The sequence below is a fragment of the Polyodon spathula genome, chromosome 15, assembly GCF_017654505.1.
Source record: "Polyodon spathula isolate WHYD16114869_AA chromosome 15, ASM1765450v1, whole genome shotgun sequence".
Taxonomy (NCBI): domain Eukaryota; kingdom Metazoa; phylum Chordata; class Actinopteri; order Acipenseriformes; family Polyodontidae; genus Polyodon; species Polyodon spathula.
The window spans coordinates 30,445,213-30,461,647 of record NC_054548.1 but is presented as its reverse complement, the minus strand read 5'-3'; the positions used below and the strand labels follow the sequence as shown (position 1 = coordinate 30,461,647).

Genomic DNA, 16,435 nt, shown 5'->3' with positions numbered 1-16,435 from the left:
AAAATGCATGAATTAAAGGAAGCAGAATTTAGAACCCTTTCCCCTTTATAAAGACCAAACCGAGGTGGATTATTTTCAGATATCAATCAGCACTGAGCTGCCATAACGGTTTGCTACCTCAGAAGTCATCAATAACAGAGAAAGGGCTAATTAGGAGTTACAGGATTGTTGCTCGTTTCACATCTTCACTCGCCTGGTTAAGGATTTCAAAACCACTACCTCCAATGATGATGAAGACTATTCCAATGCAAACCTGTGCAGCACCTCCACCTACAAACCTATTACAACTGTGCTTAACCCTTTGCGGTCCTATGTCACACGAGGTCCGACATTACAATTTTCCCTTTCCAGTCCGATGTCAGACCCTGTCCGACATCATCAAAAAGACATAAAGCACAGGTCTCTAGTCGTTTTTCTCAGGAAAAAGCCAAGAAAACCTTTCAATGGCCGAGTGAGACCGATAGGAGCTGAATGAAACAAAAAAAGGGGGCATATCTCATAGCCCCATCCACTACAGAGATAACACAGACATAACAATGGAGATAGCTGCTTCTGTATCCAGCACTCAAAGAATATCACAGACATTTGCAGAGCTTTTTGAGATGTTATAGTAATAAAATAATGACTAGGATCGCATTATTGAGGAGTTTGGTGATAAAACGAGTGATCAGGAGTTTATCAGTATGCACGTTATAAAGAGGTATGTTAAAAATACTGTGAACAAGGGGTGGAGCTTGGCTGGAGATACAGTACTGAGTGTCCTTTTGCAATTCAATGCCTTTTAAACCTGTTTTACTCTGAAAAAAAAAAAATGAAACAGCGTATGTAAAATAAACAGCGCATGCGAAAATAAATTGGACCTGACGCGCCTGACAAGCGCTGAATAAATGGACTGCTAAGGGTTAAATATCACAGGCACTTCTGAATAAGAAAAATACAGCAAACCAAAATCAGAGTCACTTTAAAAACAGAACAAATAATAGAGCTGTAAAGCTCAAGGAAATGCTTGGGTAAGTGTTGTGAGACGCTGATCAGGCATGTGACAGTGTGGACCCCTGACCAGAAGAAAGTTAGTGTGTTTGATTACACTATGTAACACAATTTTTGTTCCTGGGTAGTAAGTGTTATTTCCTAATTGCTTATGCCTCAAAAGTATAGAAAATGGCTATTATTCCACAAACTTTGCTTTTGTGACCAGGACAGTGATATTTTGAAATATACCTATTTCCAATGAGAAAACGGGTGAATTTGTGTCTTTTCGTTCACAAAGTCAGAAAAAAAACAACATATGAATCCAAATTAACATGTATTTATACTAAAGTAATACAAAAATGACTACAAAAGATTTATAAGTGAGTAGTTTTTCGAGATTTACGATTATACTGTAAATCACTTTCAAGAATCAGCCCCCAAATGTAGTCTCCCATCATGTTCTCGTTATACTGTCCTTGGTAGCGGCGTTCAAAGTCCAGTATATCCTGGTGGAAGCACTCGCCTTGCTCCTCCGAGTACGCTCCCATGTTCTCCTTGAATTTATCAAGATCAGCATCAAGGATATGGACTTTGAGGGACATCTTACAGCCCATTGTGCCGTAGTTCTTCACCAGAGTCTCAACCAGCTCCACATAGTTTTCGGCCTTGTGATTGCCCAGGAAGCCCCGAACCACTGCGACAAAGCTGTTCCAAGCCGCTTTCTCCTTACTAGTGAGCTTCTTGGGGAACTCATTGCACTCCAGGATCTTCTTTATCTGTGGTCCGACGAAGACACCGGCTTTGACCTTTGCCTCAGACAGCTTAGGGAAGAAGTCTTGAAGGTACTTGAAGGCTGCCGACTCCTTATCTAGAGCTCTGACAAATTGTTTCATAAGGCCCAATTTGATGTGCAGTGGTGGCATCAGAACCTTCCGGGGGTCCACCAGTGGCTCACACTTGACGTTGTTCCTCCCCACAGAGAACTCGGTCCGCTGTGACCAGTCCCGCCTGTGGTAGTGTGCCTTGGTGTCCCTGCTGTCCCAAAGGCAAAGATAGCAGGGAAACTTGGTAAAACCGCCTTGGAGACCCATCAGGAATGCCACCATTTCGAACAGACTGGTCACATTGTGACAGAAGCAGAGCCCATCTTGATGGGTGAAGAAGCTGGAAAAAGGTGACGCTTCCTCTGATCTGCGACTTGCACACTTTCATCCAACAAGTTCCACTGCTTCAGTCTAGATGTCAAAAGCTCGGCATTGGACTTGGTGAGACCAAGATCTCTAATCAAGTCGTTGATGTCTTTTTGGTTGGGGTAGTATGGGTTTCTCTCCTCAGCTCCACCTCTGAAATTGTCATCTGGATCTACAACATCTTCCTCGCTCTCTGACTTGCTGCTCTCTTCTAAAGACGGCTGCTCTCTCTCCGGAGGAGTGGGTACGGGGAGCTCATGGCAGTGTGGAACCGGGGCGATGGATGAAGGAAGGTCTGGATACGTGATAGCAGGTGCATTCTTGCCAGTCCAACGTTTGGAAGGGTCCATCATGCAGAAGTAGCAGTTGCTTGAGTGGTCAGTGGGTTCCCGCCAAATTCTTGGGATAGCGAACTTCATGGCTCTCTTTTCCCCTCTGTACCATCCTACAAAAATACATTTATTTCACCCATGACTAATGTGTAAGAGATTCTCGCAACATTTTTCATATATGATATATTTTTTCAATAACATTGAAAATTGTAAAACATTTTAAAATTAAAAACTTTTACAATTTTAAAAATTAACAAATTTTGTAGCATAAAATTCCGAGCAACAATTGTCCATCTTACCTTCCAGAGTTTTTTTGCAGTGCTCGCAGGTGAAATGAGGTGCCCAGAATTTGTCTTGATTCCCGACAGGCATGCCGAAATATGCCTTGTAGGCCTCACACATCTTAGCAGATGCTTCCACTGAGTACTTTTTTGCTCTTGTCTTGATAAATTGGCCGTAGACATAGCAAAATGCGTCTGCCGGATGCTTGCAGCCTCTTGATGCCATCTCAGAAAAATGCAGATATGTATCCACTTAGGCAGCTGGGATTAAACTGAACTGGTGGGCTTAAGGCCCCTGTATTCATACTACTATTTATATTACTGGAAAGTTCTAGAAAGTTCTAGAAGTTACTCCAAGTTTACTCAGCACTGAATCTATTTGGAATGTTCTGGAAAATAGGTAAATTTCAAAATATCACTGTCCTGGTCACAAAAGCAAAGTTTGTGGGGAATAATAGCCATTTTCTATACTTGACGCATAAGCAATTAGGAAATAACACTTACTACCCAGGAACCAAAAAAAAAAAAAAACCTGTTACACGGTGTTATCTATCTTGCTAATAAAGTGGGATGTACCAATGCAACAAATCAAACAGAGCACCAACTGTGGTAATTGAATGGAATCAGGTGGAAAAAATATTTTGGCCGATACATTTTCTGAGAATAACACGCGCACCTGTTGCACAGATGTATTGGCTTTGGGCTTGGCTGTGGGACTGGATTGTTTCCTCCAGTCCTTACCTTGCTTGGCTGAGGCTCTGCTTTAGGTTTGACTATCTGAGCTCCAGGAGGTATCATCCCCTTTGGTGGATCCTTGACTTCCACTTCTAAACCAGCATCTGTTGAACAGCAACACCAATCAAATGAAAAAACAACACATATTTTAGGGTTGCTTATTTGGAATACTGTTATATCCACAGATCCTCCTGCAAACCTGAACAATATTTATATATGGTAAAGTAAGTAGACAGCTCATCTTGTATTTGAGTTATATCAACAAAAACATGCTGTTTACTTTGAGGTCACTGTTACCTATTTCTATACCATCTATTGTGACATGGATGGTGTAAAGGCCCACAGCTCCCGGTGTCCAGTTTGCCCCATAGGTACCGTCAGTGTTGGCTCTGATCAACATGTTCTCACTTGGCCTGCAAAAGAAATGGAATAATATGAAGACGAATGAACGCCGACACACACAAAATCAAAATAGATAATTAAAAAAAAATAAATAAATAAATAAACGTTGAATACCTCTTAGGTGTTGGGGAAGCAAATCGAAGCTCTTCAAAGGAATAGTTTTCATAAGCCTAACAAAATGAAAACAAACAAAAAAAAAAATAACAGTTCACATCAGTAGATACTGGTAACGTTACGTTACATGTAATTTATCAATCCTGAACTGTGTTATTCGTACTGATAATGTTTGGGTTGGGAAGCAAGAAAAACAGAAACTCTGGCTCCCTACATTCTTAAAATTATATACATTATGGGATTAAATAACATTTTAATGCTCTCATAAAACAAAAATAGACAAAACAAATTGGTTTAAAAAAATGCATTGTAAATATGTGACATTCATACTTGCGATACAAATTTCAAACAATTTTAAGGCTACAGTATTGGTTATTCAATCATACTGTTACTTGGAATGAAGGCCACAAATTCTTGGTGTTTCTGTAAATTATGAATAAAAAAAAAAGAGAAATGAAACCGAATAACCACCTTCATCATAGTTATGGCAATGTAGCGGGCCTCTTTGACAATCATTGGCTCATAGGTGGCCTCTAGTTTGGGTGCAGGGAGCCCCCCGAAGGTCATGTCAGCCCCAGACTCTGCTGAGGCAGGGCTCCCCGGAATCCGCTGGAGCTTCCGAATGCTCTCCTGCTGAAGAGACTTCTTCTGGGACACAGGGACTGCCTTCACCTCCACCTGAACAACAAAGGCAGCAAGAGTCAGCATCCGTGCAGCCTGGAGAACCATTTGCATTTCATCAAAATCTGGGAGAGTGCTTTACAAATCAGTATCTTAGCCAGGCAGGTATCAGTACAGTGGAACAGTATGTCTACGTTCACAACATGTGAAATGACTTCTTATACTTTATTTATCTCTTATAAATTACATATGCTCTCAGTTTCATTTCTAGTCCTGGGAATAAGCATAACATCAAAGAACACTGCAGTAAAAAGCCTGACCTTCATATTTGGAACATGTACTACATCTCCGTATTGGTCTTTGGTCTGCACTGTGACAGTGGTTGGCCACCCACACTTAATGTCATCCTTGTTGAGAAGCAATGAGGTTTTCTGTGGGTCTGCGTAGGAATCTGGTTGTAACCACCTGAAAATGTAAAATATAACATACAAAAAAGTGTTAATTTTGTATAAACCTGTTTAGCACTAGAAGCCCCCGTGATGGTCATTTTGATGTTTTTTGGTTTTAAAATGTAATTTTCTCCAGTCGTGTAACACATATGGGGCTGAGTGTTCATGTACCCTTCTGTCTGTATGTTTTAAACATTTTCACAAAGCATAAAACGCGGGAGTGCAGAAATAAGAGATTTATTACATTATACCTAAAAACACTGGAAGCATTGGCAGCCACACAGAAAACAATTGTATTTTGATTATACAAAATGGTATTCTACTTTATTATTTTTATTTACCAGTCTGCAGTGTGTTTAGCTGTAATCAGATTAATCTCTACTCTCTGTCCAAGTGAACGACTGACAGTCTATTGTTTTCAATCAGCTTTTTGAAGCTGCGCTTCGATTAGCATCAGGACTAGTGAAAACAAATACCACAGAGACCACAGAGTTGGAAAAATGCTTTTTTCTGTTTATTTATCTAAGTTGTTCAGTTGTTTTTGCTCATCTGATAATAAACTGATTGTTATTGAAAAGTAAAAAATGTATTGCTGAAGTTTGTGGCGTACTCAATAAAAAAAAAAACTTTACTGTTTTTTCCTTTCGTTACACTGTTTACAATGTTTTGAATACAGCCGTCAGAAAGACTGCTGCGTGGCTTCTGAGTATGAATATATCTCTGGTCCTTCTAGAGTTAAGATAATTTTGCTGCTTAACAGAGAACAGTTTGTCTTTTCAGACAGATCTTTCCAGTTGTACCTGTACAGATAAAAAGAGAACCTGTTGGTGTTCAAAACGCTGCCTCATTGTTTACACTAATATAGCATGCCAACGTGGATGAATAAACCAGAGATACTGTCCATCACATAATATAGCGATCAATGCAACAAAAAAGAACCTCAATGGAACGTAGCAGCAGATTTGTCAACATTTAATTTCAAACATGTTTTCTGGCATATCAGAAAACAACAGATGTCCTTACCTGGCTAGACGCCCACCACTGGAGTTTTGGACACAAGTGATAAAGTCCTCTAGAAACAAATGCTCATTGCTTTGCAGGTGGAGGGGTAGATTGCCTTCCAGAGCTTCAAGAATAGAAGGGGAGCGTGACAGAGCCAAGCCTTTCCCAAGAATGCCTGTGTGAGCCTTACAAACCTGATACAAAAGGATACAACTAGTCACACATGTGCCCAACAGAAAACACACTCACACAGAATACTAATTTAAGATTTGGTGTCCAAGAGCTTTCTCTGCCTTGTAACTTTACAATGAGCTGATTAAGTTTACACAAGTACTACACCTGCAAAGACGCCTCTTCAAGTATTTCAAGATCTTCTTCCAGTTCGTTGCCTGTTACAAAAAAAAACATGGACATAAAAAAATGACATGATAGTAGGACCAAGCTGTCAATTAAACTAGATTAAGCAGTACAGTTAATTAACCTCAGGACACTGGAGTATAATAAAAATTTTATGGGCTAATCATAATGTGCAGTTTAGATTATAAATATTATAATGTTAAAATGAACTTGAAGAAATTGTTTGCTTGAACAATGAAAACTTGATTTGTAAAAGTACTAACACCACTGTAACAGAACAAGATTAATAATATTAAATATTAACCATTCATATGGAGGACACTGATAGCCTTTCTTACCTATTGACAATGCAAGGTCCTTTTTCATAAGAGCAGCCGCACATACACTCCCCAAGTATGCAAGCTCCTTCTCAAGTTGTATAATACCCTGCAGAAATATTTTAAATTGTTAATACCCAATTTTCAACTTGTATGCAAGTTTACAAAAACACTATCAAATCAACTAAGAGACAAATGCCACTATAAGAAATATATTTTTCCTAGCCAAACTAAACATCAGTAATCTGGATCCCTACTGAAGTGTGCCTACATATAACCCCTTTCAAATATGAAATATAAAGAATCTCTTTTTTTTTTTTTTTTTTTGTTCTTTGAAATGCAGCAAAGCCACATAGATGATGTATATTAACCTACCTCATCCGACCCAGGACTGAATTCATATCCCACAGCAACACACTTGAAACCATAAAAGCTAGCCTTCTCATCTTTCACATAGTCTGAAGCAGTCTCCAAGGAGAAAAGAGCTTCATTGCCTAAAACAAACAGAACAATACAACCATTGTAACAAGATATTTACTGTGAATTCTGCAATTAGTAAATATTTTGTGCAATCTCTGTAAACTCAGATCATCATAACAAATACACAACAAAAACTGCTGTGCACAGCTATTTTTATATTAAAAAGGTAAACACTGACATTTCCAGCATGAGTAATGTTTCTCCTGGTTAAAAATCTAACTGTGATGCATTGCAAATCGCATGCCTGTTTGGGTAATGATTGGTTTATTGTGTGTGAATGTAGAGGAGATTTGTTTTTTGATCTGAAAAAAATCTTTAGTAAAAATATATATAAAAAGACTAAGTTACCTGGCAGCACCAACACTGTAGTGGGCCATCCACATGAGCCAGAGAATTTCTTCAGCTCTGCCCAGGTGTTCAAGCTCTCGTGTGTCGAGTGTTTTAGTCCAAACCCAGGGACCTGCAGGGATTTGCTAGGAATCATCAAGCGGAGCACATCTTCAGGCTGTGCTGTACCACACTGGGGGTCAAACTCAATGGTCATCCATCGTACACAATCAGGAAAGGACACCTAAATAGAAACAGAAAGAAGAAAACAGTGAGAACCATCCAATTGTTTTCTGAAAACACTTTTTTTTAATGCACAGTTCAAAGTAGTACACTTTGTACATTATATAGTGTTGATAATGTTAAAAACAGCCTTAACCAGCTTTTTTTCTGAACATTACAGATTCATCATGTAGACCTCCCTTTACAATTTTATGTGTAAACCCCCAACCACCCAGTACAAAGGCCAGTAAAGCAGCCGATGCTCTTGCATGTACCTTGTACTGGGTGACACTAGCTTGTTTGTAAGGGTGGTCGCTCTCGATGACAGAGTAGTGGTTGGAGGTGGTACATGCTGAAAGCCCCTGCTCTGGCTGGGTTCCTGTGGTGCTGTCTGTGGACTGATTTGGGTTGAAAGCAGGTGGAGCATATTTCTGGTTCAAAGCAGAAACAGCTGGAAGCAGTTCCTGAACTAGACCAAAGACCTCAACAGCAGCCTGTAGAAAAAAAACAAACAAAAAAAAAACAACATGAAACAATGTACAGCTACAGCCAAAGGTTTTGCATCACTCTATACGGAATTAATTAATTTTGCTTCACAGTCAAATGAAACTTGCTGAATAATGTCGCATTAACATATCAAATTACATACCGCTTTGTAGTTTTCCATATACTTAACAACAAACTTGCACAATTTGAAAAATGTTACATTTCAAAATCTAATTTGAAATACTGTGCTACTATTATGGCTTCTGGTAGAGTTCTGCGATATAATTTTGTAGTTACTTTGATTACATGTTAAATACAAGATCAAAATTACAGTTATAGTTAGATCAGAATTATATATTATAGTTATTATTATAATTTTTTTTTAATAAAATCACACAATATGAAGCTTAGGTCAGTGTTTCTCAACCTTTTTCTTAACAACGCCCCCTAAGGATCAGCTGAGCTTAGTCATTGCCCCCTTGCCACAGAAAAAAAAAAAAAAAAAGAATTATTGCAGACTAACAACGCTGTTTAATTAACATCAATTACACTATGTAACACAATTTTTGTTCCTGGTTATTAAGTGTTATTTCCTAATTGCTTATGCCTCAAAAGTATAGAAAATGGTTATTATTCCCCACAAACTTTGCTTTTGTGACTAGGACAGTGATATTTCAAAATATCACTATTTCCAATGGGAAAACGGGCAAATGTGTGTCTTTTCGTTCACACAAAGTCAGAAAAAAACAACATATGAATCCAAATTAACATGTATTTATACTAAAGTAATACAAAAATGACTACAAAAGATTTATAAGTGAGTAGTTTTTCGAGATTTTTTAGATACTGTATTTACAGTATAATCTCTATAGCAATAGAGATATGCAAACCGGTTCCTCTGAAATCAGGTACCCTGTTCCTCCTTTGGAACCGACAAACTGGATAACTGGAAATATCAGGGAGCTAGTTGCAGTGAGTACCATTATGTTTTTAGTAAAATTGATTATTAAAACATTACATTTCTGTCAAAAAAACATTTGATAACTATAACTGACATGTTCACACTTCACATGTGCACAAAAAGGTCTGCAAAATATTTAGACAGCAATAACGGAGATTTAAAAGGTGTTTTTTTTTTTTTTTTTTTTAAATATATGCATTTCCCTGGAGAATAATTCCATCTCACTTTTACATGAAGTGATGAAAATGGTTTGGGTAAAGTGAATCTTCTGCACCTTGATGGGATCATTCGCAGCACAATGCCAAGCCGAACATGACACGATTTCGGCTAGCTAAAAAAGTAATTTAATATTTAATCATTTCACATATTTCGGCTTGAGATCCTAATATCCACTGACCTGTTTGAACATACCATGTGGTTAATTTTTTTTTAATTGTAAGCTTTGTGAAATTTGCAACTAAGAAGGTTCATATACCAGCACACAATGTGTTTCACTGATGTAATAAAACTGTTACTGTGCAAATTGTAGATTATTAATTATTTTGTACACAGGGCAATTTCATAGATTGCACAATAATGTCGGAACATCGCAAAAAAAGCATCGTTTGTGGATTATGTTACATGTACAGTGTCAAATATTTTTCCTCTCCGTCTCCAGTTTTCACAGTCTATTTATTGACACCCCCCCCCCCCCCCCCCCCGGAACTGAAATACCCGTTTTGGAACAGATTCCAAAAATTCAATCACAACGTGGCAACCGGCATAAATGGAATGGCTGCTTCAATATGATTGGACCAAAGTTACATTTGCATGACAAACCAGTTAGCACAAATGGCAGTAAAGTTGCTGCATAGCAATACAAATTTGATATTTACACAGTTTTATAATGCACAATTCAGTGAGTACATTCATTGTGTGTAAGTAGTTAATCAACATTTTGAAATAAAACTTTCCTTAAATTTTTCCTTAATTTCCTTTTTACTTTTCCTTAATTTTAACGCAACTCCCCCCTTCGATGTAAATGCCCCCGCCTGGGGGGCGGTACCACCCCCGTTGAGAAACACGGAGTTAGGTGGTCAATCAAAATCAGAAAAGTTAATAGCATGGTTTCTTTAAAAGATTAGATAGGTCAGTCTAATCTAGTTCAAGATGGAACATTCCCCATAGCAACAGTGTCCAGAGGAGTAGTTCTGACATTTAAACACATTTAGTCACTCACCTTTGGAACTGATGCTGCCACTGGTCCAATATAAGCCAATATGAGAGGAAGCAGCATTGAAAACAGGCTAGAGGAACTCAGCAATTCTGGAATGTCTTCAGCTAGGCAAAAAGCAAGAGAGACAGAGTAAAGACCCCTGAGAGAAGTAAACAATCACCTTGAACAATCCAAGTCCTGGTATACTTTTAAAAAATACAAATAAAAAAGACATGTTCTCTTACCGTCAACAGCGAACGCCCTGTGAAGCAGGTCTTTGGCAGCTCGAACCACAACACTCACTACAGACAAAGACCTGTTGCAGTTCTTGTCCTCTTCATTGGCTTTACTGACTAACTGACTCTGTAGATCCCCATCATACTCACTCCTAGACATAAGAACAAAGCAGGGTTAAACTGACTCTTGACAGTGGAGTAAAGTGTTATATTGAGCAAAAACAAAAATAATAATAAAACAAACTTTAAAAAATCTCAAGAAAGCTAAATGCTAAAACGATTGACTTATGACAATCTGATGTATTAAATCAAATTTTGTATAAATGATACTGTTCTAGACCGCTGTTCTAGACAGTTGTTAAGAAGCTAACCTTAACCCCTTTGCAGTCCATTTATTCAGTGCTTGTCAGGCGCGTCAGGTCCAATTTATTTTCACACGCGCTGTTTATTTTACACATGCTGTTTAAAATATATTATTTTCAGAGTAAAACAGGTTTAAAAGGCATTGAATCGCAAAAGGACACTCAGTACTGTATATCCAGCCAAGCCCCACCCCTTGGTCACTGTATTTGGTCACTGACCTGTTTGCACATACCATGTGGTTAAATTTTTTTTAATTGTATGCTTTGTGAAATTTGCAACTAAGAAGGTTCATATACCAGCACGCAATGGCTTTCACTGTTGTAATAAAACTGTTACTGTGCAAATTGGAGATTATTGATTATTTTGTACACAGGGCAATTTCATAGATTGCACAATATTGTCGGAACATCGCAAAAAAAGCATCGTTTATGGAACTGAAATACCCGTTTTGGAACAGATTCCAAAAATTCAATCACAACGTGGCAACCGGCATAAATGGAATGGCTGCTTCAATATGATTGGACCAAAATTACATTACACTGTATTTTTGATATATCTCTTTAAAGAAGTGCATACTGATAAACCCTCTTCTGATCAATCGTTTTATCACCAAACTCCTCAATAATGCGATCCAAGTCATTATTTTATTACTATAACATCTCAAAAAGCTCTGCAAATGTCTGTGATATTCTTTGAGTGCTGGATGCAGAAGCAGCCACCTCCTTTGTATACAGACACTCCCCGGGTTATGCAAGACCCGACTTATGCAAATTCGACCTTACGCAAAAAGTTCCGTAAGGCATAAATAACATTTTTGAGTTTTGGAAAATATTGCGTAGCATACGGAAACGCAAAGTAGTGTGGTGTGCAGAGGAATACAGCAGCAGCATCTCCTACAAGGGAAGGCTGTGCACTCTCACAGCCTCTCAGTCTCGTGTTCTTATTGTTTCCGATCGGATACTCGTAGCATCGTGTTATTTCAGTGATACTGCATTTCTCTCATTTAATTTTAATTTAGTGTTCTGGTGTTATATATGAAATGGAAAAGTTATAATAATGTGGATGGAAGATCAGATTCAAAAACTTGTGCCGCTTAGCCTAATGACTATTCAGGCGAAGGCTAAAAGTATTTTCAAAGACGTGAATGGAAAATACAGTGATCCTAACACAAAGTTTGTGGCTAGTCATGGGGTGGTTTAATAGATTTAAACAATGTGCACATTTTCACAATGTAAAAATGAGTTGTAAGGCTGCTTGTGCTGATACAAAAGCAGCTGAAAAGTATCCCAAATTGTTACGACAACTTATAGAAGAATGTGGTTGTACAGCACAGCAAATCTTTAACTTCGACGAAACTGGACTGTTTTGGAAAAAAATGCCAGACAGAACATTACGTTTCAACAGAGGAAAAGACGATGCCAGGGTTTAAGGCTGGGAAAGACACTTTTGCTTGGGGGTAATGCAGCTGGAGACTGCAAATTGAAACCGTTGCTTGTTTATCATTCAGAAAATTCCTGTGCCTTTAAAGGCATTAGCAAGGCTACCCTACCAGTTCATTTCCGTTCAAATCCAAAGGATCACAATGACACTTTTCGTAGACTGGTTTATAAATTTGTTTATTCCCAAAGTGGAAAAATTCTGCAGAGAAAACGACATACCGCACATTTAGACGACTTTCACCCTAATGTAAAAGTTGTGTTTCTGCCTCCTAACACGACTTTGATCCTACAGCCCATGGATCAAGGGGTCATTGCTAATTTTAAAGCCTATTATCTACGAAGAACAGTTGCACAGGCAGTAGAAGCAACAGACAGACTGGCAGGACTTTACGCAATTTTTGGAAAACGTATAACATTTACCAAGCCATCATAAACATTGCTAAGGTCTGGGCAGAGGTTACCCAAGTTTGTTTGAATGCCATATGGAAGAAAGCGTGCCCACAGTTCATACACAGCTTTAAAGGTTTTGAAAAAGACAAAACATATGAGGAGGTGGCAGATAAAATTGTGAAGCTTGCCGAGCAGCTTGAACTGGAGGTTGATGTTGGTGATGTGGATGAGCTTATCGAATCCCATGGAGAGGAATTATTAAATGAGGATCTCATGGAATTAGAAGCAGCAAAAGTAAAAGTAAAAGAGCAAACTGAAGCTGGGGATGAAGTTGAAGTAGAAGAGCCACGACACTTCAGCACCAAGGAGATGGCACTTGCATTTCGTGAGACTGCCTCTGCAATGGCAAGGTTTGAGAAGATGGACCCCAATTCCTCACGATTCTTGAAAGTGAACAGCAGCATTGACGAAACGCTGGCCTGTTATAGACAGATATATGAAGAGAAGAAAAAGGCCACTATCCAGTCATCTCTCGATAAGTTTGTAAGGAAGGCTGAAACGCCTGCAATGTTCACATCTCCACCTCCAAAGCTCCCTCTGACGACACCAAAAATGTAATGCCTGTCTCCTCCTCTGCTTCCTCATCGACAAATTAAGCCCATTGTAATCCACCACCAAAATGCAGCCTTCAGTGTGCCAGGATAACAATAGAATTAAGGTAAATGCAATATTTTGGTTGTAATTGTGTTTTTTATGCAATGACATATTTTTTTATGTTTTCATTTTCCTTTTTTCATATTGTATAAACAAACAAACATGTTCATGTTGTAGAAACATACACATACAGTCACACATACAAAAAACACATACTGTACAGTATTACAGTATATATACAGTATTGTACAGTATTACAGTATATATGTACATACATGCAGTACTGTACAGTATTACATTATATACGTATATACATACAGTACTGTATAGTATACAGTTTCCGACTTACGTAAAATTCGGGTTACGCAAAGTTTTCCTGAATGGAACGATTGCATAAGTCGGGGAGCGTCTGTATGGTCGTGTTAGCGCTGTAGTGGATGGGGCTATGAGATACGCCTTTTTTTCAGTTTCATTCGGCTCCTATCAGTCTCACTCGGCCATTGAAAGGTTTTCTTTACTTTTTCCGGAGAAAAAACTAATAGAGACATGTGTTTTACGTCTTTTTGATGATGTCGGACAGGGTCCGACATCGCATTGGAAAGGGAAAATTGCAATGTCGGACCTGGTCCAGCATAGGACCGCAAAGGGTTAAACACTACTTTTGTAACCCCTGTCCTGGGGACAGTTTGTCGCAGGTTAAACCCAGCCAGTATTTGCCTTATTTTAGAACACCTTTAGGAATGTGAATTTGGCCCTACCTGTAGTAAAGTATTTGTGGAATCTGTCCTCGTGTTTGATTAGTGCCGTTACTGCTGAGACTGCAGGTGCTGAATGTAAACGTCACACCATCTGTACACTGCACTGTTGTCATGCCTCCATCTCCATTAGCGGTGCGACTGCCATAGTTTCTTAATCGGACTGCATATTTCACACTTTCCTGTGGAAGACATCATCTCTTTTTATTGAGCAGGTAGAGAAGTAACAAGGTAGAAGGTAGAGAAGTAACACCCCGTGTATCAACTTGTCCCAGGTGTGCTTTGTAGGCTCGCACGCATGCACACACGCACGCAGCACGACATTCACACCAACAGGAAACTAATAAGCAAACAAAAGCTTTTTTTTTTTTTTTACCTTTAATGGTACAGCTTTGTCCAGCCTGATTTCAGCTATATCACTGGGGGAGTCGTCAGTTGTGTAGGTCCCTTTCACCATCTCCAAAGATGTCCACCTGTGTGAATGAGCTGAATCTCCTGGGTGCTCAGTCTGTGCCTATACAAGATTGAAGTTAATTACAATCACATGTCTTACACCACATTCTTCTTACATAACCTTCAAAAATCTAAAAGTTTTAAACTGCAGTAGAATAAATACAATAGAGAGAGAGCGAGCGAGTGAGAGAGAGAGAATAATAGACTGGCTTCAGTGAGTCACAGGAAAATAATTTCACCTAGGGTTGCAGTGATGTCATAAATTACGAGACCAAATTGTTACAGAGATGGAATTGTTTTCCTATAACTCACTGAAGAGGCACATCTATTGTTTTTTATAATACAAGGATACCCTTGTGATGCCAATATTAAAGAGAGGTTCAGCAGTAATTTATTTATTTATTTTTTTAAAGGTAGTGTTTCAGTGCTGTACAGAACACACACACGCACACACACACATAATATATATATATATATATATATATATATATATATATATAATATTATATATATATATATATATATACACACATATATATATATATATATATATATATATATATATATATATATATATATATATATATATATATATATATGTATATATGTGTGTGTGTGTGTATATATATATATATATATATATACATATATATATAAACTGAGAATTTGACATGAAATTATTATTTTTGAAATATCCAACTTTAAATCAGCACGATGCAGAAACTGTCCTTTGCCTTGGAAGACAGTGGGATATCCTATCACTATAACAGTCCTACTTGTCAGCTTAGTCTTCCTTAGTTAACTTTATATTTAAGAAAAATACATATAAAGTCGTATTTGTAAAATTACATGTAAAAGCTTATTCAGGATCTTACATCGTCAGCCAGAACCTCCAGCTCGTATTCATGGACGCCACCTCCACCATACACACAGAACCCCACCAACACCACCCCATGCCTATCCACGGTGAAGCAAATGGCATCTGGAGATCCGTTCCCAGTGTTCCAGCTTCTTCCTTGACTTGTTTTAGTGAAGCGGTTTGGGGTGGATTTCACTGAATGGAGACAGTTCAGCCCATCCACCTGAAAGGAATACAGTCAGGGTTATCAACAGGAATTTTTCACAGTGTGGTGGTGGGAGCAGCGGGAGGTGGGACTGGGGGCGGGTCAGGAGAGGGGGAGGGGCTGGGTCGGGTAAAGAAACAGAGATCCTCACAACCCCTGGAGGTGAGCTCTGTGGAAATATCAGGATAATATTCTATATCTATGGTTGTCAGTAGGTAGATGCAGAGTCTGCGTCATAGGGTTACGTACTCACTAGCAACGCACGGACGCCATTCCACAGAGAGGAAACTACTATAGTGTTACCTTTTCTGTCTGACTGAGAAACCTGTTTTTACCTTTCAATAAGAATGGCCTTTTACCATAAAGAATGGCCTATGATTATGTGGATATAATTAGTGATGTTTTTATTCTTCTTTCGAAAATAGCATAAATAGGTTTTCTAAACATTTTTTAAATTTTTTATTTTTTTTTCCCCAATCAGAGCCTACTGCGTAGTAGTGGTTTCTGCATGTCAGTTGTATTGTAGTATTTGTAGTTAAAACAATATAGGCTACTTATTGATTACTAGAAACAAAAAAAAACTATACTAATAACGTGCATCCTAGCCGCTTGCCACGTCGCCACAAGCAAAACGTTTT

The 16,435-nt window shown here is 38.4% G+C and overlaps 1 protein-coding gene across 15 annotated transcripts in view; it reads right to left on the bottom strand.

The window, feature by feature from the left end:
- LOC121327729 (E3 ubiquitin-protein ligase MYCBP2) overlaps nucleotides 1-16,435 on the bottom strand; it is a 145,995-nt gene that overhangs the window by 47,876 nt on the left and 81,684 nt on the right. For all 15 annotated transcript variants that reach the window (XM_041271894.1, XM_041271895.1, XM_041271899.1 and 12 more), the window contains 16 exons: nucleotides 15,609-15,815; nucleotides 14,657-14,794; nucleotides 14,284-14,462; nucleotides 10,689-10,831; nucleotides 10,468-10,568; nucleotides 8,077-8,295; nucleotides 7,601-7,823; nucleotides 7,148-7,266; nucleotides 6,794-6,881; nucleotides 6,438-6,487; nucleotides 6,120-6,292; nucleotides 4,968-5,112; nucleotides 4,498-4,704; nucleotides 4,027-4,082; nucleotides 3,808-3,923; nucleotides 3,517-3,614 (listed from right to left, as the gene is read on the bottom strand). In XM_041271894.1, coding sequence (XP_041127828.1) covers nucleotides 3,517-3,614; nucleotides 3,808-3,923; nucleotides 4,027-4,082; nucleotides 4,498-4,704; nucleotides 4,968-5,112; nucleotides 6,120-6,292; nucleotides 6,438-6,487; nucleotides 6,794-6,881; nucleotides 7,148-7,266; nucleotides 7,601-7,823; nucleotides 8,077-8,295; nucleotides 10,468-10,568; nucleotides 10,689-10,831; nucleotides 14,284-14,462; nucleotides 14,657-14,794; nucleotides 15,609-15,815 — 2,262 coding nt within the window. The remainder of the gene's footprint in view (nucleotides 1-3,516; nucleotides 3,615-3,807; nucleotides 3,924-4,026; nucleotides 4,083-4,497; nucleotides 4,705-4,967; nucleotides 5,113-6,119; nucleotides 6,293-6,437; nucleotides 6,488-6,793; nucleotides 6,882-7,147; nucleotides 7,267-7,600; nucleotides 7,824-8,076; nucleotides 8,296-10,467; nucleotides 10,569-10,688; nucleotides 10,832-14,283; nucleotides 14,463-14,656; nucleotides 14,795-15,608; nucleotides 15,816-16,435) is intronic.